We start from the raw sequence: 21,958 nt of genomic DNA, 5'->3' as shown, positions 1-21,958 counted from the left end.
AGATCATTTCTCAAAATTAGAGTGAAGGACAGTGTCAGACAGACACATATTGGTACAGTGAATTGTTTCCTTCTGAAAGCAGGCACTGACTGTTTTGGGGGGAGCAGGAGAAAGGGGATGCATGGGGAATCTTCTCTCATTCCCCTTCTGATTCAGCTGGAATGATTGGCTTCGAGAGGGCAGGGTAAGGTGGAGGGACTGTGCCCAGCTTTGGGGTGGGCTCAGATCTCACAGATGGCAGGCGGGAGTCCTAGATGGGGTTGTCTCTGCTCAGAGGCTTTCTTGCACTCTCTGGGCCTTTTCTGCGTTCTGAAACTGGGTAGCACTGATGGTCTGTGGAAGCAGATTTCATTAATTGAATCCCTTCTTCCAGCCTCTTGGCCTGCTCCTGGCAGGAAGTCATCCTGCCAATTCTTTAGCCAGCTGTTGTCAACCTTAGAGGCACAAGTCCCCTGTGAGACTGTTTTTCCATTCCCCGGGGTGACTGGCAGTTGGAAGTCACCTCCTTGTAGCACCTGGGATCTTGTGGAGACCATGTCAGTGCAAACCCTGCTTGGCTCATCTTAGAGCAAAGAGCCAGCACCCTGGTGCCACCAGGGTCGCTGGGCAAGGATGGCGTGGGGCCGATCCCCAGACCCCTTCAGCCACCTGCCCCTGGCCTGTGCCTTCCAACCCATTGGCTGTCTCTTGTGCTCCTTTCCAAGACACACGGCCTGCAAGGAATGGTGGTTAGGCGCCAATCTGGACTTGGCAACAGAAATGATTTCATGTTGCCATTGCCTGAGTCTGATTTTCACTGGTGATGTGTGGTGGATTTTTGTGATGGTGGTGACTTACTGATGCTGCCAGTTTCCCCAGAAGTAATGGAGCCTCCAGTCACATGGCTATGGGTGTAGGCATTCCTCATTTGTGCTCAGCCAACTGGCTTGGGGAGGATTGGGCTGTGGAACTGTGAACAACCCACATCCAGGCTTATATGTACCTTTTGCCCTTGAAAAAAGTAAATGGGTGGATAGCATGATGTGTGGGGCGTTTCCTGGCTGCTTTCACCTCGGCTGCTTGTAGGGGGAAGGATGTCTAAGCCAGGTGGCTTAGCCTGGTCCTGCTAACTGAAGCCACGCTCTACAGGCCAACAGAGCTGAGTTTCAGGCTGTGGGTTTTGGTGAGGTTTGCCAGAGACTAATTCTGCAGAGTCCCGGAAGCTGAGGGAAATTGTGTGCTTGGGATGGGGGCTGTGTCACCTGGAATGTTGCCCGCTCTTTACAGACTGGATTGGATTTTCATCAGAGGCCTCTAGGGGCTCCCTTCTCCTATTGTCCCTGTGCTGCAAACTGCAGGCCCCAGCGTTCGTGGCTGACCTTTGACTCCTTGACTCCAAGATACCCAGACCAAAGAAGCTGCTATTCTTAGCAAGATGTGCACTGCATTCCCAGACAGGAGGAGTCGGAGAGGCGCAGGGCTTGCCTTACAGCCTCTAGACATCAGACACACAACGCCCAGAGCCGCTCACCCTGTGCAGGCTTCTAGGGATAGCAGGCAACGAAGTGCCCGGCTCTTTCCTACCTTGGGCAGGACCTGGAACTTGGAAATGCTCCATCGGAGGCTTGGTCAGCTCTGGGCCAAGTCCCAGCCCAAACTGCCTCTGAAATTTGGGGTGTACAACAGCCCCTGGAGTGAGCTTTGCCTTGGTTGACCCAGGTCATGGACTGGAAACTGTGAGGCCCATGGCCGCTCTGGAAGAAACATCTCTTGGAAAGGCCCGAGTTTCTCCCTCCAAAACCATTTGGCCTGCTCCTGGGACTCTGCTGTTGTCCATGGTGGGGACCTCGCCCCGCCCTCAGCATCACCACCCATGTCCCGGGAGTCTGCTCGGTGGCTGCTTTTAGTCTCCTTTTTGTCCAAACACTCCCTGGCTTCTTCACTCAACCCCTTCCAGGACTTCAAGATCAGAGCTCAGAGAGAAGCATTGCTTGGGGTTCAGGGCCTCCCCACAGGGAGCCTTGCAGGATGGTGGAGCCGTGGCTGGCTTGAACCAAACAAGGGAAGGACCCAAGGCTTCATCACCTGGGACCTGCCTCCCTCAGGCAGCTGCTGTTGGAGAGCCTCCTGGGCGTGGCCCTCACTCTGCCACCAGTACTCCTCGCTGGCACTGGGCTTTTTTGGACTCCCATGTTTCTAGATGTTTACCTCCTGCCTTTGGATTGACTGCATTTGACCCCTGGCCTTGTGGGAAATTCCCACAGCCTCCGGTCTCTTTGTAGGGAGAAAGCTGGGTAGAAAGAAGGCCTCAGCTCTGTGCTGACGTCTCTCTCGGGCTTGTTATCCTCACAAATGCCTACTTCCAAAGATGCCGACGTGTGGGTTGAAGGCCGGCCCACACCAACCCACTTCAACACCTAGATTTATGGAAAATTTCAGGCCTTGTCTGCACCTCCCTTCTAACGGCCATCGCCACCTTCACTTGCTGGCTCAATGAATCCCAAGGGTGGGTGCCCCTCTGGTCTTTAATTGTTTGCCCAAAGATGACCAGCATTTAACCAACCCAAAGGATGGCCCGAAGGCCTGGAGAGCTTCACGGAACTGCAGTCTAGGAGGGTGAGGGGCTTTCAGGCCAGGGGAGTGGGGCGGGAGTGTATCCCTGGTCGGCACCTAGCTGCCCAGGGAGCAGCCTTCTTGTGGCCTGGCCCACCTGCCCCAGAACCGGAGGAGCCCCAAGCCTTCGATTTTTCCCTACTACAAAGTGAAGGCAGGTCTACAAACAGACTCTCTAGGGAGGCCGTGTGGGACAATTACATTCAATTCAATTCAGAAACATTGACTGTAGGCAAGGTGCCGCACCTGGGAACAGGGAAGGGGGAGGCTTCACCTTTTCGTCTTGGCTTTTCTCCAGGCTTTGGGAGGGGCATCCATTTCCAGGGTGTGGTAAGAAATACCAAATGCATTGTCGTTCAGCTCCATACATCTCACTTGTTTCTAATAAAGGAAGCCGCTGAATAAAACCCTTCCGCCCTCCTGGTTTTCCTCTGGACTGCAGGTAGCAGTGGAACAGGTGGCATCTCCAACCTGGGCTAGAGCGCCCTGCAGGAAAGGCCCTCGTGACCACAGCACCAGAGCGACTTTTGAAGACTCCTTGGGCAATGTTACCCTTTCAGGGCAAACTTGGCTCTTTCCCCCAAACCTCTCCCACCCACCAGCGAGGAGCAAGTACTAACTCAGCTTCACTCTAGGAGGACGGCGGGGCTTCCACGGCTGGGAGCAGAGCCGCCTGTGGTCTGGATTAGCAGTGGTTCCTCCTTGTCACTCATCCAGATGCCACCATCTCCCCTTCTGGGCCAGGAGCTGCTGGGTGGTTCTGTAGAGGCAGCAGTGCTTTCAGCGCCAGGCCCCACCACACACCTACTGAGCCAGCTCTCTGGGGAAGGGCCCGAGTCACCGCCTTTAGGCCTCCCATTTTCCGTTCTCTTCCTCTGGAACTTTTCATCTGTTTACTGACCCCGTGTTTCTTTCAGGTCCCCCACGGCTGGTGCCTTGGCCCTGAGCTGCAGCCTGAGAGGACACAACCTGCCGTTAAACTCTGCCCTTGCTCAGTGTCGGTGCTGTTGCCTCATGGAACCCAAAATGCCAGGGCGCCACATTTAATCCCAGAAAGTCACCTTTCTGACATGTTTTCTCTGGATCCTGTCAGGCCTCAGCATGCTTTCCCAGCATCTCTAGAGGCAGCATGGGCAGCCGCTGCCTTCCAGGCCTTTGTCAAAAGGTTGGTTGGCTGGTAGAAGGCGAGCCTCAGGTCTCTGGGGTCTGTCTACTGACTAGACAGGCATTGAACCCTGCTGAGCCTGGAAAGTGGGGGTCTGTCTGAGGCCCCTCAGAGTCCTGTCCCCACCCCCTTTAGGGCCTAACAGTTCTTTCCTGGCAGAAGCTCACCATTCAAGGCCCCTAGTAGGGTTGTGGGGGCAGCTTGTGATTGGCAACCTCAGTCTTGTGATGTTGGCAACAGCTTTAAGCTAAGAGCAGGAGTCCTGGCTATTTGGAGCTGTGGCCTCCCCTCCAGCACCCCTGGCTTCCTCAGACAAATTCAGACCCTGCCGGGGGAAGAGGCCCAGGGGACTCGCCCTCTGCCCCATCCTTCCTCATGGGCCTGGGTATATCATCAGAGGTGGTCAGGGGTGGCAGTAGTAGTAAAGTAGTGCTTTTTTATTTTTTAAAATAGTCTTGTTCTGTCCTCTCCAGGGATCTTCTCTGACACGAGATAAAAACCTACTTCTAGGTGTCCCCAGGGTTCCCAGCCTCAGCTCTCCCTTCTTGCTTTAACAAGGGAAGAGAACTCAGGTTCAAGAGTCTGAGAGAGGAGCCCAGGAAAACCTGGGGGGCAGGAGAGCCTTAGGGGGTGGCCAGTGCCTGGGTGGGGGAAGCAAGGGGTGTGGCTGGAGCCCTTTTGGCTGGGGGTGGGGGACAGAGGCGCTGAGGGCTCATGTCCTGCTTCCCAAGTCTCCTGGCAGCAGCAGGCCTGGCTCCTCATAAACCAGGAAGAGGGGTGGGCCATGGACTTGGGGAGCTGGGGCCAGCTCAAGGTCTCAGGGTTGCAGGGAAAATATCAACCACCTGTTCTTCAGGAGGGGCTGAGGCAGTCCTCAGCACCCCATTGCGACAAGCCTGGTGAGCTGGCAGACCGAGCGGGCTGGACGGGCTGCTGCTCACACAGCGCCTCCACTCCAGAGGAGAGGGCCTCCGCCACCGTACGACGCAGACCAGTACCCGCAGAAGCCCAGGGTGGGTCAGTCACCCTCAGGAGCGCTGGATGTGGATATGAACGAAGAGCGTGGCTGGTGACAGAGAGGCTCCGTCCTTCGAAAGCAGGTGGATGTGGCGGTACCCTGTGGGGAGGGTAGCCAGGCTTCGGGTTTGCTGCCCATCGCCCTGCAGGACCAGCCATCCCGGGGTGCTGGGCCCAGCTTGGCTCAGGGCAGGCTCTCCTCGGAAACTCAAAGCCAGGCAAACAGTGCCCAGGGGCCTGGACCCCGTCCCTTCCATCCCCACCCGCCCCACCAACCTTGCTTCAGGCTGTCGAAAGGCAGTGTAAACTGGCCCACAAAGTCATTGGGCGAGGTGGTGTCATAATCTTCAACCACAAACCGGACCAGCACTAGCTCCGGAACCCGCAACTGGAACTGCAGGGTCTGCCCCCAGCGGGGGTTGAAGCCTAGGGCACAGGCAGGGCAGTCAGAGCCAGCTGGCCAGCGCCCTGCGCCTCCCAGCATTCTCGGCTGTACGCCTCCACCTCCCCCAGCAGGCCCACCCACCGTTGTTGAGCACGTAGTTGGTCTCCTTTCGAGCACAGTCTGCGGGCACCCCATGGATCTCGACACGCACCAGGGGGTCCACGATGGAGTTTGGCTTCTCGGCATTCAGCTTGGGCAGCTGCTGTGCAGTCAGCACCTGTGGGGCCCCCACAAGGGCAGGACACGCCTTGCCCTCAGCACTCACCCTCCCCACACGCGACTCAGACCCAGATGACCCTCCCACCAAGCCATCCCCAGGCCTCCGCTGTCTTCCTCCACTTCAGGCTGTCACCCCATGGACTAGAGCCTCCAGCTCCAGCTCTGACCGCAGCATAGGGCTTGGTCCAAGCTGCTGACCTGGATGGTGAGAGTAGTTCTGGGCGGTCCAGGGGACTCAGGGTCGAAGTTTGTGTCGGGCCGCCGCAGGCAGGCAGGTTTCAAGACATAGCCACACTGCCCGTTGATGAGGAAGCGCCCAGCGTTGAGGTCCATCTCGTAGCCTGGTGTCTGGAAGTTCAGGGCCACTGTGGACACAATAGGGTCAGGACAGGAGCTCTTGGTGGCCCTCTCCTCACTGCCCAGTTTCAGGGGCTTTACACTGCCCTCTCCCCCAGACAGACCTGTGGGCAGAACGCTCACTTCCTCTCTACAGAGGTCCCAGGGTCCTACTGTATGGGTAATGCTGCCCCACCCCCACCATGGTGTGGTGGGGGCTGTCACAGCAGCCAGGAGATCCAGACCCCACTGTCACCTGGTATCCCTTGAGGCCGGAGTGGGGGTGGGGGGGACTGAGTGGGACATGTTGGAGAAGTCCCCAGCTTCAGGGCCAGGCCTGGGCCAGAGCCAGGGCCTGAGGAGGCCTAAGGTTTCCGTACCTATCCACAAGGGGACCACACTCCCCACCCTTGGCGGGCTCAGTGTGGGACTGCCAGGGCTGTGTCAGGGGTGGAGGTGTTTAACTTCTACCTTCATAAAAATGTGAGACTTTTACACTAGAAAACTAACCTGATTTGTGTTTCCCCATGTACCCTGCTGACCATTCTTCTAATAATTGTTATTATCAATAAAATGCTTTTTTCCACCTTCTGGAAAGCTGTGTGGCCCCATCACTGCTGGGGCCTCCCATGGCGCCCCAGAGGCCATCCCACAAAGCAGCAGCACCCTGCCCACTCCCTGCTCTGCTGCCCCACTCACCCAACTGACAGCCTGAATTCCACATCTCCTGGGGGCTGTAGTTGGCCGAGTTCATCCGCAGCCCCAGCGGGTAGACACGGGTCAGTTGGCGGGTGTTGTGCCTGACAAAGCTGTTCCCTGGGGGAGAGTAGGCTGGACTGTGACAGGCTCCTGGGTGTCTCTCTCCCAGTGCCAGGGCCTGTAACCCCTCCCCCAACCGCAGAGACAAGCTGGGAACAGAGACTGAATTCCCATCCCCAGGCACCCCTGCCCCAGCTCCTCTTCTCTCTGACCCAGGGGGTGAGAGAACCTCATGAGGTTGCTGAAGTCCAGGCAGGAGCAGGGACCCCTCCCACAGCCCTGCACTGCATCCCAGCCCCAAGTCCCCACATTCCCGACTCCAGTGGGGTTGGAACACCAGCCCCAAGTTGACGTCCACTCCCTGTCTATCATCACTCATCTCCCATGCACCCTCCAGCTACACTGGGTTCCTGAAATCCTTCCTGTATGTCATGTCTGCAGACTTTTTTGCAACCTGCTCCTCCTGTCTGGAAATCCCTTCCCTTTTGTCACCTGGCTGCTGCTTCCTCATACTTCTGTCAGGTGTCTTTTCAGGTATCACCTGCTCAGTCCTTCCCTGATCTCACCCCCTTCTGGGCTCCCCCAGCCCCTATTGTGGCCCAACCGATTACCCCACATCATAATTACCCAGCTATGTCTGCCCCACTACTGGGCTGTGCTCCCAGTGAAGGCAGATAGCAGCCTCCCTCCTCCCTGGGCCCTCTCCCCTCCATGCACCCCTGGCCCAGTGCTGGGCATGTGCTGGGAACTCATTTCCTGAGCCCCTCTCTGGGGTCTTCCTGACCTCTCTACTGCCCCCAAAGCCCTCTCAATCTCCTTTCCAGACCAACTTCAGGATACGCCCCCACCAGGGGCCTGCAGGCCCCACTGCCCTCCTGCCCCCAGACGCCTGATGTCCTACCTTCCTCTCGGGCAAGCTTCTTGGCCTTGCGCTCGCTGAGAGAGCTGACCTGGCAGGGCTGGGTTGGGGCAGGGACAGGGCACAGGTTCCGCAGGCGGGTGGCACAGCAGTACACGGCCAGGGTGGACAGTTCCGGGGAGATCTGCTTGGCCTGGAAGACGAGCCTCAGCGGGGGGTTCCGCCAGCTCCAGCCCCTAGTCCTCAGCTTCCTGCCCTTCACCAAGCTCCACAGGAGTGCCAAGCCCCTGCCCAGCCCACCCCACTCACCTGCCGCCTCTGCTCTGCAGCCTCCACCCCCTCTTCTTCCTCTTCCTCATCTTCCTCCTCCCGGTCCGATAGAATTCGACCATCCTCGCTCCGAGCAGCTGGCAGCTTCTTCCCCTTCACCAGGACCCGGCCCTTCAGCTGCTGTAGAGGCCAACATGGAAGGATTAAGCCCTCTTGCCCTGTCAGCTGGTTGGCCAGTCACTCAGCCATCACTGTGTGAAGGGCTGGCTGGGGTGAGGAGCAGGAAAGGAGACACAAAGGTGAGTAGTTTCTAACGGGGAAAAATGGGAAACAACCTGTGAGGCCGTTAACAGGGAACGGGCTAATGAGGTCCCGCCAAACATGAGAACACAACACAGCAGCCGTTAAAATGAAGGAGGGGACCAGCCGAGTGGCTCAGTTGGTTAAGAGCTCGCTCAAGAGTGCAAGTTCTGAGCAACAGCAGTTCGAGTCCTGGCCTGAGCTGAGCTGCCGCTGAGCTGCCAACAGGTGGCAGGATGGCTCAGCTAAAAAAAAAAAAAAAAAAAGAATGGAGAGCAGGAGAGTGACAAGACCATGGGGTGACAGATGTCCGATGAAGGGAGGAACAGGGGAAGGTTAAGGCAGAAAGAGGTGAACCAGGGAAGTGGCATGAGCAGGGTGGATGGTGAACTGCAGACAGACCCTTCCCCACCCAGGCTGGGGGTCCGGGAGCATCACCTCTGGGGACGGCAGCTCTTCAGGATTCTGGGAGTCCAATGCCTGTGTCACCAGCATATCCCCCAGGATGGTACGGAGGTGGTGGGCCATGACAGCCTGTTGCTCCAGCCCACAGTGGTTCTCCAGGGATAGGATGACCGGGTACGGGGACAGCTGTCGGGGGGAGAGGCAGCAGCTTGGAGATACTCACCCGCTCCCTCTCATTCCCTTCCCAACCAGGACCCCTGCTACACTCAGGCCCCAGCTCCTTTCAGGACAGGCAGGCAAAGGCAGAGCTCTGGAAAACCCACTCTTGCGGGGGACTGAGCAGTGGGATGCGGGACACACGTGGGGGCTAGTGTGTACACAGAGGGCAGAGGGCAGATATGGGGCCTCAGAGAAGGGATGGACTGTCTGGGAGGCTGAGGGCAGCTGCAGGAATGGTTGGCCATTGTCATTAGGCAGCAAACTTGTCCCTCCAGCTCACCGTTTGTTGACTGTAAGATTAGTGTAGACGGTCAGATTTGTGTAGCTTGACTGAAATTGCAACTTTATGTCGACACCATGTTAAGCTTCTCTTTTATGGCTTACTCTTTGGGAGTCATTAAAATGTCCTTCCCTACTCCAAGGTTTTCTTCTAGAAATTCTGTGGTTTTTAATACGTTTACTAAATATGAGGGTGGGAGAAGGGAGCCTCTCGCTCAGCTTTATCCTACCCCATCCGTCAGTTGTCCCAGCAGCACCTGGGGAACAAGTGATTCTCCGTGCAGGGCGGGGGGCCATGGGGGCTCACCGTGAAGGCATGGTCGCGCACGGCCTGGACCACATCTTGGAAGAGGATCTTGGAGGTGAGTGTGTGGCCGTGGTAGATGATGGGTTCCCCTCCTGGCCCCTCCCAGCAGTCCAGCTCCACACAGCGGCATCCCTGGGCGAAGGCCCTGCAGACAGACACAAGCCAAGGTGTCATGTAGGTGGCACAGGCTTAGCCAGGTGGGCCCCAGGAAGCCCACAGTGGGAGTTGAACTCCATCTCCCCCCCCCCGCCAAGCTGGGCTCCCAGAAGTGTCCACCGCCACAGTACCTAACATAGGCCTCGGTGCTGCTGGGCCCCCCGATCTGAGAGTCGGTCAGATAGGTATTGTGGGAGGAGGAGATGAAGTAGTGGGCGAGGGGCTGGTCCATGTCCTGGAACACGCACGTGTGGGCAGGGTCCAGGGCATCCCCCTCGGGCGACAACAGGTACATCATGAAGCCATCCAGAGTCATCAGCTGGTGTTGCTTGGCTGCAGGGACGGGCAGAAGACAGCAGCAGGCCACATAGGGGACCCTCATGTCCAGCTCCAAATGCCCCCAGAGCTCACTTCACTTGATAATGATGAGCACCTCTCTATGGACTGGACTCTACAGTCATGCCATTTAATCTTCAGCCAAACCCTATGAGGAAGATACACTACTGTGTCATTTTACAGATGTGGCAGCTGAGTCTAGAAGAGGCAAGATAACCTGTCCAAAATGGCGCCCAGAGCCATTAATAGCAAAGCCTGCTTAGCTGGGAACCCAGACCTATCAGATGCCAAGATGTGGGATGTGATGACCCCAAATCACCTATCAGATCCCCACCTGTCTCGTTGAGCTCATAGTTCTGGATGAGCTGCTGAGCGTGGGCCAGCGTGGCGCCGTCCTCACCCTGGTCCTTCAGGAACTCCAGCAGCTCAGGGGCGCTCAGCACACGGTCCTCGCCTGAATACCGATGGAAGATCTCCTCCAACTCGGGACGTTTCAGCAGCTGCCGCAGAAACTCCTCAATCTCAGTCCCCTCCAGTCGCTTGTTGTTGGAGTGGTCACACTCCTAGAAAGCAGAAGGAGAGATGCAGAGGAGGGGACAGAAAAAGCAGGCCTGCACTGACACAACCATCATCTACCATGGCCAGGAAGGCAGATGTCCCCCATTTCACTGGTAGAGGAATTGAGAGGTAGCGAGGCTCCGGTCTCGCTCAAGTTCACACAGATGGTAACTTGCAGGGCTAGTTAGGAAGGTCTCTCGGGTTCAGTGCCTATCCCTCTGTACCATGACCTACCCCAAGAATCAAGATGTGGGAGAAAAAATGGTGACCCGAGGGCAGAACTGAGCCCCTGTGCCACAGTCCCCCCTCCTGTGTGTATACATTCCCACGTTCACACCCAGGGTCAATGAGTAACAAAGAACTGAGGCTCCACGTGGCGCTGTTGGCCCAGGGGAACAGGTGCCATGGCTCTCCTGTCTTTCAGTGTCACAGGCTGGTCACATAGTCAGCATTTACACAGGGTCTGCCATGTGCTCTGACAGGGTCATGGATGCAGAGCCCAGCCCTGTGTGCCCGTCTCTGCGCCCACATAGGTGAAGGTGTCATATGTGCCACAGTGGAGGAGGGCGTGCTCGTGTGCCTGTGAGCTGACACTGTGCTCCCATGGGCTAGCAGGTGGTCACCTGTGTAAATGGTGCCCTGTGGACTTAGAGAAATTAAAACTACAGCTATGCTGCTCACTTGGGAGGGCTGGGGAGGCCTGAGATCCTCCCTACCCATGGGCTCTTCCCGAGGGTGAGGAAAGCAGCTCTGGGGAGCACTCCCATCCTGGCCCACTGGCCTTAGGGGAGAATCAAAAGGTAAGTAGACCCAGATGTGGCCTTTCTGCCGGGAGAGGCCACTTTCTCCACCAACGCGAGGTGGGGAGGGAAGCTGGTGACTGCGATGGCTGGGGGAGGGCAGAAAACAGAGGTCAGAGGTCAAAGTGGTGGACGGTACCCACCTTGAAGAGGCGGTAGGCGTACATGTCATTCATGTCCACGTTGACCATTCTGAGCAGGCTTTTGATCTCCTTGAAGCTCATCTTGTTGTCCTGGTCGGAGTCTGCCCGGTGCAGATAGGAGTGGATCCAGGTGTGGGTGCTCAGGAAATACCAGCCATAGGTTGGGCACTGCCCCTCGCTGACAGGCAGCCGACAGGTATGTCACCACCTCCTGGCTCTGAGCACAGCAGTGGGGTGTCCTCCATGGGACTGGGGCTCCCCAGAGCCAAGAGGCCACATCCCCACCCTTAGTTCTGAAGACAAGGGGCTCTGGCTCAGACTGGGGGTCCCCTAAAGAAGGGGCGTACCTCCCCTGGGCCTGCGGTCCTCCAAGGATAGGACCAGCTTCTCTCCACGCCTGGCCCCGCCCCCCCGCCCCCACTCCACCCCCACCCTTGGGGACAGGATATTGGTCGAGGCGCTCGCGCTGGCTCATGGCATCGAGGCACGCGCGCAGCTTGGCCAGGCCGCGCACCCAGCGCTGCGCCTCCTCCGCCGTGGGCGCCACCAGGTCCAGGTTCTTGCGGCGGCCCTTGAAGGCGATGGTGAGGCAGCGCTCTGGCTCGAAGGCGCCCCCGAACCGCCGCAAGCCCTCAGACTGGTGACCCTCGCGGACGGCCTCGATGTGCTGCACGAAGACTGCGGGGAGGGGCGGCCACACCAGGCAGGTTAGAAGTGGTGGGCCAGCTGGGTACTGTCCCCGCCCAGGCACTGTCAAGCCCGCCGATGCCCACCGGCCCCAGCTCACATATGTGCTGCGACGGTGCATGGCGGATGCGCCGCTGGAACCACACGCTCAGGCCGTCCTCTTGCAGCCGGTACAGCCGCTCCTTCTGCCACTTCTGCGAGCGGATCTTGCAGAGCCGGGAGCCTCGCAGCATGGCGCGCACGTCCTCATCCTCAGTCAGGCCTGCGGGGTGGGAGGCCAGGGGACATCGTCTTAGGGAACATTCACCCTTTGCTGGGTGTGACTCGAGCCTTGATGTGCCCCACGCAGGCCCCCCTGGAAGGGTGCCAGTAACAGGCCCTTCCTCCCTACCAGGAAGCAACATCTGAGGCCCTAGAGCAGAGCAACCCCTCACAGGCCACACCTGGGACTCAGGCCTCACTAAAGGTCACCGTCTCTGCCACTCCCCTGCATCACAGCCGCCAGCCTTCAAGTCCAGAATCTGTTACCAACAGTCTTTTTCCTTGATGTGAAACCCTGACCATCAAGAAAGTAGTCTCACGATATAACCTAAATCTCTCGTGCTGTAGCCCAAGCTCCTCATCTCTGCTTTCCCAAAGACAAGGGAAGACAAGCAGAGGTCACTCTGGCTCCTGGGTCACAGGTCAAGGCCTCCAGGACCTGCCTCAGCTATCCTGACATTGATCTCCAGGTGTTCTCTTTGTGCCCTTGTGGGGCCCAGTTGAAAGCATGGTCAGTCTCCTGGGACACTTGGCACTCCCCCTTGCCTAGCCACTGTCATAACCCCATGTAACCCCTCAGCCCACATTTCCACCTTCCTTAATAAGATGAAATGCTTACAAAACACCTACTGCACACACTCATCTATTAACACACGAGGAAACAAGTGGAGAGAAGCTTCAGCCACTTGCTGGAATTCCACCGCTAGGAAGTGGTGGAAGCAGGCTTCGCACCCAGGAGGTCAGGCTCCAGCACCTTTGTGCTTGGCACTGAACCCCGCTGCTCTTGCTCCCATCATCCTGCCTCCGGCCACTCCCTGCTATCACCCTGGGCAAAGTGGGGGTAGGAAACAGCAGAATTTTTTTCTTTATTTATTTCATATTCAATTTATTTTAACTAAAAAAAAAAAAAAAAGTTCACCCATTTCTCCTATACCCCCACCCCACCATACCCCACCTCTGGCAACCACCAATCTGTTCTCTGTATCTATGAACTTGGTTTGTTTTACTTTTACATTCCACATATAAGAGAGACCATACGGTATTTCTCTTTCTATTTTTGAATTATTTCCCTTAGCATAATGCCCTCAAGGTCCAACCATGTTGTTGCAAATGGCAAGAGTTCATTCTTTTTTATGGCTGAATAATATTCCTGTATGTGTAACATTTTCTTTATCCATTCATTAATCGATAGACACTTTGTTTCATATCTTGGTTGTTGTAAATAATGCTACAATGAACATGGATGTGCCTATGTCTTTTTTAGATAGTGTTTTCGTTTTCTTCAGATAAATACCCAGAAGTGGGATTGCTGGGTCATATGGTAATTCTATGTTTAATTTTTTTGAGGAAACTCCATAGTGGCTGCACCAACTTACATTCCCACCAACAGGGCACAAGGGTTCCATTTTCTCCATATCCTCACCAACACTTGTTATTACTTGTCTTTTTGATGATAACCATTCTGACAGATGTGAGGTGCTATCTCATTGTGGTTTTGATTTGCATTTCCCTGATGATTGGTGATGTTGAGCATCTTTTCATGTACCTGTTGGCCATCTGTGTCTTCTTTCGAAAAAATGTCTCTTCAGATCTGCCCATTTTTTAGTTGGTTTGGTTTTTTTTTTTTTGCTATTGAGCTGTATGAGTCTTTTATATATTTTGGGCATTAGCCCTTTATCAGATATATCATTTGCAAATATTTTCGGAGAGAGAATTTAAATTCAGGGTTCTGGGGAGTCAAGTCCCAACTCTGTCACTTCCCAGTTACACAGCCTTGGTGGCACTAACCTGGGGCTGCTCTAAACCTCATTTTCTCCATTAATAAAATGGAGGCCACAGAAGTACCTGCTACAAAATCCAAAATTCAGTCAAGATGCTGCCCATCCGGGTGGTGCCACACCCTGCTTGGATTTAACTCATCAGGGGTCAAGGGTTTCCAAGCCAGGATACAACAGAAAGGGTGGGAACCAGGCAAACCAGTGCCACACCCTTTGGAAGGAGGTGAGCAGGGGGATTAGATGAGGGCCCAGGCTCCAAAGAACAGGGATCTGGATTTGTATGTGCAGCCTCCAGATTTTTCAATGTTGGCAGCTAAATCAAACTGAAATAAACAAACAAAAAACCCGAAACACCACTGCGTGGGCCAGGAAATAGGCCTGTGGATTTCTCATCCTTTATTTTAACAAGCCCCCAAAACTGGGTCTGGCTTTAAGCTTTGTAGCCCCAAGGCCCCTGCTTGCCCAACTGCAAACTCTGACCTAAGGAATCAAGTCTAAATTCCTGGGCCTTCCTCTTTCACGCTCTCTTGGAGCCTTTGTAGGATCCTTCTCTTTCTTTTCTCTTCCTCATGCTGGACTCCTTCAGGGTCTGGCTAAGACATCACCTCCTCCAGAAAGCCTTCCTTGATTTGTCCTCAAATGAGAGTTCTTCCTCCCTGACCACCAAGAACACTTTTTACTTTAATTCAAACAAACAAACAAAAACTCACCTAAACTGTAATTTCATTGGACTTTAATGAACCCAAGGGCAGGGATGGGGTCCAGTATCTTCACCTCAGTGCTTGTCCCAGAGCCAGGCTTGCAGCCAGTGTTTTGTGAAAGGGGAGGCAGATAGACAGACAGCTGGGGGACTAAGTGCACCCTATCCCCAGCCCTGCCTGCTTCTGTGCTGAGTTCAGAGCAGATGCCTTGTGGGCCTGGGTTTCTCAACCCTGGCTGTGCATCAGTATCCCTGGGGGAGATTACAAAACCCATGGCCCAGAGATTCTCATCCAGCAGGTATAGGCTGGGCATCTGTGTGTTTAAAAACCCACCCTGTAACTTTGAGGGTGACTGATTGAGAATCAGGGTCTCAGGGGCAGTTGGAGAAACCTACCATCCTATGGAGGCTAAGGTCCCCCTTGGGGCCATTCTGTGACCCTAATGGCTCCAAGGGGTTTCTCAAAGTATAGACTGTGGCCCTCTGGAAAGGTCAGTGCCCACTCAGTGGCCCCTAGCCAGGAAGGGGAGGTGGAACCCTCCTCTTTCCAGACAAAGAGGTGGAACATAGCTTGTGCCAGGCTAAGAGACTCACCAGACCCCCAGACCTCTATCCCCTTATCCAGGCAACCTCTGAATTCTCTCATCCTGAGAAATAATGGGGTGGGGGTCAGAGCACTCAGGGAAGCCTGCAGGGCCATCACAACTGCACCCATCTCTCCTCCATCTCTCAGCTGTGGGAAAGGGATTCTTCCTTCCTGTGACAACCAGGCACTGCATGCAGTAGGGCCACCTTCCTTGACCTGGCCGGCCCTCTGATGCCAAGTCCATAGTTGTGGGGGTGGAAAGGAAGGGGGCTAGTAAATGACTAAGGCCGGAAATGGAAGTGAGTCACTAAGGCCTGCTTTTTCCAGAGTCTTTTACAAAGGGGACATGGACACACGCAGCCTGAACTCTTGACCAGCCTCCCACAGGGACAGGTTCCCATGTTGAGGGGGTCCCTGGCCCCCCAGGAACCTGTCGGGGGAAGGGGTCTGTCCACCCAACTGGCACTGGCCCCTGGATCACACAGCCCCTTGGTTCACACTGTCCCCCAGTTCCACACCCCAAGTGGAAAAGCCAAACAGAATGAGGGTGCAGGGCCAGACTGGGCCAGGTGCCAAATACCTGCATGTCTCTATTTCCCCATTGCTTAAGCTTCTGAACCCTGGGGTAATAAGGATCCTGGGATATCAGGCAGGAAGGGCAGGGCCAACAGAAGTAAGGGGGTGAGGTCAGGAGGAGGGCCCAGTCCGTGGGCAGTGATGCTGGGAGGGGCCTGACTGTGTCCAGCCACCCAGTAAACATTCATAAGTCCTGCCAAGTCCAAACCCACAGGTATTTCCTTGACCTCAGTTCTACCTGCTCGGAGCAGGTGCACAAGCTGCTGGCCTCCTGTGATTTCTGTGGGTTCTCTATCTATCCATTCTCTGCCTTGAACCTGGAGTTGGGCTGGGCCAGCCCGATGGCTACCTTGTCTGAGAAGGTGGGGGAACAACCATGAAATGATAGCAGTAAAAATGACAAACGATAAGCAAAGGTGGAAACAACCTAAGTGTCCATTGATGGATAGATAAGCAAAATGGGCTGTGTCCATACAGTGGACTATTATTCAGCCTTAAAAAGGAGTGAAATCTGATGTTTGCTACAACATGGATAAGCCTTGAAAACAATATGCTAAGTGAAATAGCCAAACCCAAAATGACAAACTTTGTATATGATTCCACTTACATGAGGTACCTAAAATAGTCAAATTCATAGAGACAGATTATATGTCACTTATACTTCAATTTAAAAAAATTCAGAGACAGAAAGTACATTAGCGGGTACCAGGGGCTGAGGGAAGGGAAGATGGGGAATTACCGCTTAATGATTACAGAGTTTCTGTTTGGGGTGATGGAAAAGTTTGGAAATAGCACAACATTGTGAATAATGAATGCCACTGAATTAGCCTCTTAAAAATAGTTAAAATGGCCAATTTTACGTTATGTATACTTTAACACAATTTTAAAAATTAATAATGTAACATACTAGAAACCATGTATACTTTAAATGGGTGAACTGAATGGTATTCACCCATTCTCAATAATTCTCAGTAAAGCTGTTCAAGAGGCACAGAGTGGCCAACTAACTTGGCCATGGTCACCGGGTCAGTAAGTAGTAGAGCTGGAATGCATGAGAGCTGGGGAGGCCTAACCCCAGCAATACGTGTGTCTCCAATGAGCTAAAAGCACATACAGTGCTCCATTTAGAGCCTGGCTCACAGTGGACACTCAATAAACGACAATAAAGAAGGAAACTGAGGCTGTGCCCTGGGAGGCACCACAGACCTAGGTTTTCTGCTACTTCTGTCCTAAGTCCCCTGGCCTCCAGCTGGGTCCTTCTCCTGCCCAGTTCCTGTTGTCACTTGGGGCTCACACACCTTCCCTGAGCCGACTGCTTATCTCAGCCCCCAGAGAGCAGCCAGAAGGTGGTGAGGAATGGGCAGGCCCACGGTTTCCCAACTACTACCTTCAGCCTGGGCCCTTTGGGCTGTGTGGGGTTTGGGGCCAAAGCCAGGGACAGGAAACTGCCTCAATGGCTGAGCTGGGAGGGGCTGTGAGGAAGGCCAAGTCCACCCTTTTCATGGATGGGCCACTCAAAGAAGGCAAGCTGTGGGGGCCACCCAAGGAAGGGATGGGTGCAAAGGCTGCACAGGGAACAGTCAGGGGCCAGAGCGGGCTGGCAGTGGGATGGGAAAGGGGGGGAGCTGCTGTGTCATCGTGGGGTGTGTAGACAGAAGGGTAATATGCAGAGAGCAGGGTGTGAAAGGAGTGGTAGGTTTCCACTGAGGATGCGTGTAGGTTGGTGTGTACATAGAGGGTGTATGCACTGGTGTGTGTGTATGTGTTTGGTGGGAAGGAGGAAGGTGGGTCAGCTTGGGGAGGGAAATGGACAGTGTGTGTGCCTGTGTGTGTGCGTGCGCGCACCAGTGCACGCTCAGGAAGGGCACATGGGACACCAGCAGGAATGTGAGACATGCAGGAAACAGTGACAGCTGGCAGCTTCATGCCAACGGGTGAGGGGAGGGAGAGCAGCTTTTCCTGGTGGCTGGGGCCATGAGGCTCTGGGAAGGGACAAGCAATGGTGAAGGGTCCCAAACACCCTCCCACCTGCAGCCTCTAGCCAGCAGGCAGCCCTAGCACCTCAGGAACCCAGCACGTCCCCCCTGCCCCGGCTCGCCGCCACACCCAGGCGTACAGTCCAGCGGAGCTCGGAGCTCAGCGCCAGAGTCCATAACATTCCTTGAAGAATCAGCAAAGTCGGGAAAGGCAGGCGGTGCTTCCCTGGCCCCTGACCAGACACAGTGAGACGAAGGTGGCAGCACCCTTCCTGGAAGAGCTAGGACAGGCGTGAAGCCTGTTTGGGGGCAGAAGTCGTGGGGGAGAGGGCTCCCCAGAGCTGAAGAAAGAGGAGAGGCCAGGGGGACCACAAGGCATGACGGAGCCAGCTCCCCCACCACTGGTCCCGCCTGGCATGCCCCTGCTTCGCAAGCAGGGCTGCCCAGCCTTCCCCACCACCAGGCCAGAAAACTGCCAGCACTGGGGGCCGCTCTAAAGACCCCCACCTGCTAACCCCAACCACAGCAGCCCCGCTCACCCTGAAGGAGACGTCCCGGGCAGGCCATGGGAAAGCCTTCTTGCCCCGTGGCACTGGGAGTGTGCAGGCCGAGGGGGGCAGGGAGCGGGATTCTGCCCACTCAGTGCTCTGCTCACTGGGCAGATTAAGGGCAGGGTGGAGCGTCAGGGGCACACAGTCAGAGAGGGGCTCTGGGGAGACAGGGCTGCCAGGGAAGATTCAGGATGCCACTTAAATTCAAATTTCAGATAAACAACAAATGATCTTTTAGTATAAATATGTCCTGAATCATTCGTTGTTTATTTGAAGCTCACATTTAACAGCCTATGAGGACACCCCTGGAGGCTGGCAGGGCCACCATGGGGGACAGTAGCAGGCTCTCCTCAGGTAAAAATCACTCATTCATTCACTGTGTTCTGAGTTTGGACTCTGGGCCAGTTGCCTGGGTTCACATCCTCTCTCAGCTACCGTGAATCTCTCTGAACCTCGGTTTCCTCATTTGTAAAACAAGGCTCACATGATTGTGAGCATTAAATGAGCTAATATGTGAAAAGCCTCAGCATAGTGCTATAAAGATGTTAACTAGTATTCACTCATTCTGGCAATAAAGAACCATCATTGAAAACTAGGCTTTGGCGCCAGGCAGGCAGACACTGTGGCCTCTGGGCCGGTGACTTTACCCCCTTCACCTGAGTTTCTCATCTGTAATGTGAAGACGGCAGGCAGCACCTTGCCCTCAGGGGCCCTGGGGGTTAAGTACGGTCTAGGTTGAAGCAGGCTCAGCACTGCGCCTGGCCCATCTCAGGCTCCAGAAATGACTCCCACTCACGTGGGGGTGGCTGTTTTGACCTCCTCCCCTCCAGATTCCCCCCCACTAGGGCCCTAAAAGCCCTTTCTTTTCCTTGGGCCCTTCTGAGCCTTTGGCTTCAGAGCCACGCCCTGCACTAGCCTCTCTCTCGACCTGGTCTGAAATAAAATCTGTTCTCAGTTAGCCTAAGGGGTGTGGCCATGGTCATGACAGGGCACAGCTGTGAAGGTTACTGCAGGAGGAGCTGTGGCTTGGGTGGTAGGGAAGCTACCCCAGTGGTGGGCCCAGGCCTTGGTGTTGATGGCCTGAGGGACTGAGCCCCAGGATACCTGGGTTTCACCTGCACCCCGTCCCTGGACTCAGTGAGGCCTGTGCACAGGGCATTTCCCATACAGGAGACATTCCTCTCTTGGCAGTCACTCAGACAGGGCAGTAGTGGGGAAGGAGGGTGACATTCTGACACCCACAGAGTTCCTGACAGTGTCACTGTGACAGAGTGCCCAGAACTCCCGTGAAGACTTACTCAGCCTGGCCTTAGCTCTAATTATTTGTCTGCCTGTGTCTCCTGCTACTAAACTGTGAGCTCCCCCAGGGCAAGTTTCTGTGCTAGTCATCTCCATAGTCCCAGCCTGGGGCACACTGATGGGGCTGAGCAAACGTGTGTGGAATGAAGAGGCAGACAGGTGTACCGGGCGTCACCTCTGCCCCTTCCACGGCATCCAACTCGTGTCCATGGATGACTCCTGGGGCTGCTGCTGTAGCTCAACACCAGCCCTTGGCTGTCTCAGTGGCATCCCAACAGCCATCGTTCTCTCTCCAAACCGCCACTGCTCCTTAGCCCAGAGAATGACACTGCTACCCACCAGAGATGCCTTTCCAATTCCGCCGACTGCACAGTCCAGCCTGGTCTACGTCCTAGGTGGCTCTGGAATCCACGTTGGCTACACCAGCCCAAGTTCGTCCGAGCCCCACCATAGCTTGCCCAACTGACCTCTCGGCCTCCCTCCTACGGGTCTTCCTGTTTCACCCCTGCCTTAGTCCAACCCACCTCTACTTAACACAACTCCTGCCACCGTCAGAGAAAGTCCATAACTCCATAAGGAGGGGCCTTGAAGATCTGGCCCCACCTACCTCTCCCCTTTTGCCTCACTCAAGTCTCTGGCTCTGGGGTGCAGCCCAGGGCCCTTGCTGGCTCCCCTCCCTTGCCCCCTCCTTCCTAGTACTGCTTCTTTGCTTCATTGTCTGACCTCCTTCCTGATGCTCAGGAAGGGACAGGACTGTGTCTGTCCTGTTTGTTGCTGAAGCCCCAGGGCAGAGCATACTGTAGGCATGTTTGTTGAGTGCATACATGATTGATGGAGGGTAGAACACAGATCATGTCTTAAGGAGGGTGCCAGACACGGTGCTCAGAACATAACCTGTGCTCAATAAATTCAGGTTGAATGAGTGAGAGGAGGCAGAAGTAAGAACCAGGGGAGGGCAGTGGCAAAGAGAAGGCAAGACTGACAATCAGGACCCCTAAACTCTGCCCCAAGATTCACACAGGCCTCCTGGGAAGCCTTGTCCTTCTGTTCCCTCAGACCCATACCTGACCTCTCCATCATTAACTATTCTACCAACTGTTGTTTTTTCTGATAGATGTTTCACAATACTTCACATTTAAAAAAATACTCTCACACATACGACCCCCTCTTTCAAGCCACTCAACCACCCAGTCAGTTCCACTTTGCCCAGACTCTGAGGGTACCAACGGCAGTGTGGTGGCGCACAGCCTGCATGCCAACTGTTGCCTTTTACTACCTGTGTGGTCATAGACAAATTCCTTGACTTCTCTGAGTCCGTCTCATCATTTGTGAAACGGTTATTGTACCATCTACCTCTTAGAAAGGTACTACGTATGTAAATACCCAGTGGCACACATCTCTGGGAGATGCTTAATAGGTCAGTTACATCCCATCCCCGCAGGCCCCCCCCTCCCCCTCTCCCCCAGGGACTTCCCCCAAATCCGAGATGGGAACTCTGGCTTTCAGATACCAAGGACAATGTTCTCACCAGTTAGACCAGTCCCGCCAGTGCTGTGTTGCAGCTGCAACCCCTGTGGCGGATGCTGGGTTGGAGGGCTGCTTAAGAGACCAGCCCCTTCCTCAGGTCTCATGCCTACCTAAGGGCGGCCAAGAACCCGGAGTGCCCTGGGGCGCTCACAGACCCTAGAAGGCACAGGGTGTGGGAAGGCGGGTGAAGGACGCCCCAAGCCTGTCTTCCACTGCACTCTCCGGGTCCTCAGGGACCCCAATCCGCCCCTCTGGCCCAAATTCCAACTCCAGCACGCCCCGCGGGCGCCTCCTGGTGGGAAACAAAGGCCACCCTAGGAGCCCCACTCGGGCTCAAGGGACCCCGGTGACCGTAGGTGCGACCCCCAGCTGGAGTGGTCTGGCGTTCTATATCTCAACATACTCCCCACAACCCAATGCAGCCTGGGAAGGCCAAGAGCGCCTAGCCAGAACACCCCAGCCCTCCCAAGCTGCGCTGTAGGGACAGTCCGCGCCCACCCGAACCACCCCCGCCGGTCACTGACCCATCTTCTTCAGCGCCCGCAGCCCGGGCCTCTTGGTGCCGCCGTCCTGGGGTGAGGGCGGGGGCGGGAGCGCAAGGGGCGCTGCGACCTGGGCCCGCACCCGGGTCTCCTTGCGCCGGCGGCGGAGGCTCCTCCAGTGGCTGCACAGCATGGCTCGAAGGGGCCCGGGCCCGGCCCGGGATCTGCGTGGTGGCAGGGCAGCGGGGGCGCTGCTCCCGCCGGGCCCGGCTCTGCTAGCCGGCGCGAGCGAAGAAACTTAGCGGCGCCGGGAGGGAGTCGGGAGAAGGAGGTGTTGGGAGGAGGGAGAGAGGGAGGGACGAGGTAAAGG

General features: G+C 55.6%; 1 protein-coding gene across 1 annotated transcript; it reads right to left on the bottom strand.

Moving 5' to 3' along the window:
* Positions 1–2,776: 2,776 nt before the first annotated feature.
* Positions 2,777–21,942, bottom strand: PLCD3 (phospholipase C delta 3). The gene is made up of 15 exons (XM_019665570.1): positions 21,631–21,942; positions 11,953–12,114; positions 11,615–11,843; positions 11,166–11,295; positions 9,999–10,227; positions 9,460–9,661; positions 9,173–9,317; positions 8,401–8,553; positions 7,702–7,842; positions 7,435–7,585; positions 6,474–6,590; positions 5,637–5,803; positions 5,301–5,436; positions 5,051–5,200; positions 2,777–4,874 (listed from the first exon to the last, which is right to left on the bottom strand). The coding sequence occupies exons 1-15, from the start codon at positions 21,779–21,781 to the stop codon at positions 4,786–4,788; spliced, it is 2,352 nt and encodes a 783-aa protein (XP_019521115.1). The 5' UTR covers positions 21,782–21,942; the 3' UTR covers positions 2,777–4,785.
* Positions 21,943–21,958: the final 16 nt, after the last annotated feature.

The sequence above is a fragment of the Hipposideros armiger genome, unplaced genomic scaffold (assembly GCF_001890085.2).
Source record: "Hipposideros armiger isolate ML-2016 unplaced genomic scaffold, ASM189008v1 scaffold_447, whole genome shotgun sequence".
NCBI lineage: Eukaryota > Metazoa > Chordata > Mammalia > Chiroptera > Hipposideridae > Hipposideros > Hipposideros armiger.
This window is presented reverse-complemented; position numbering and strand designations above follow the sequence as displayed.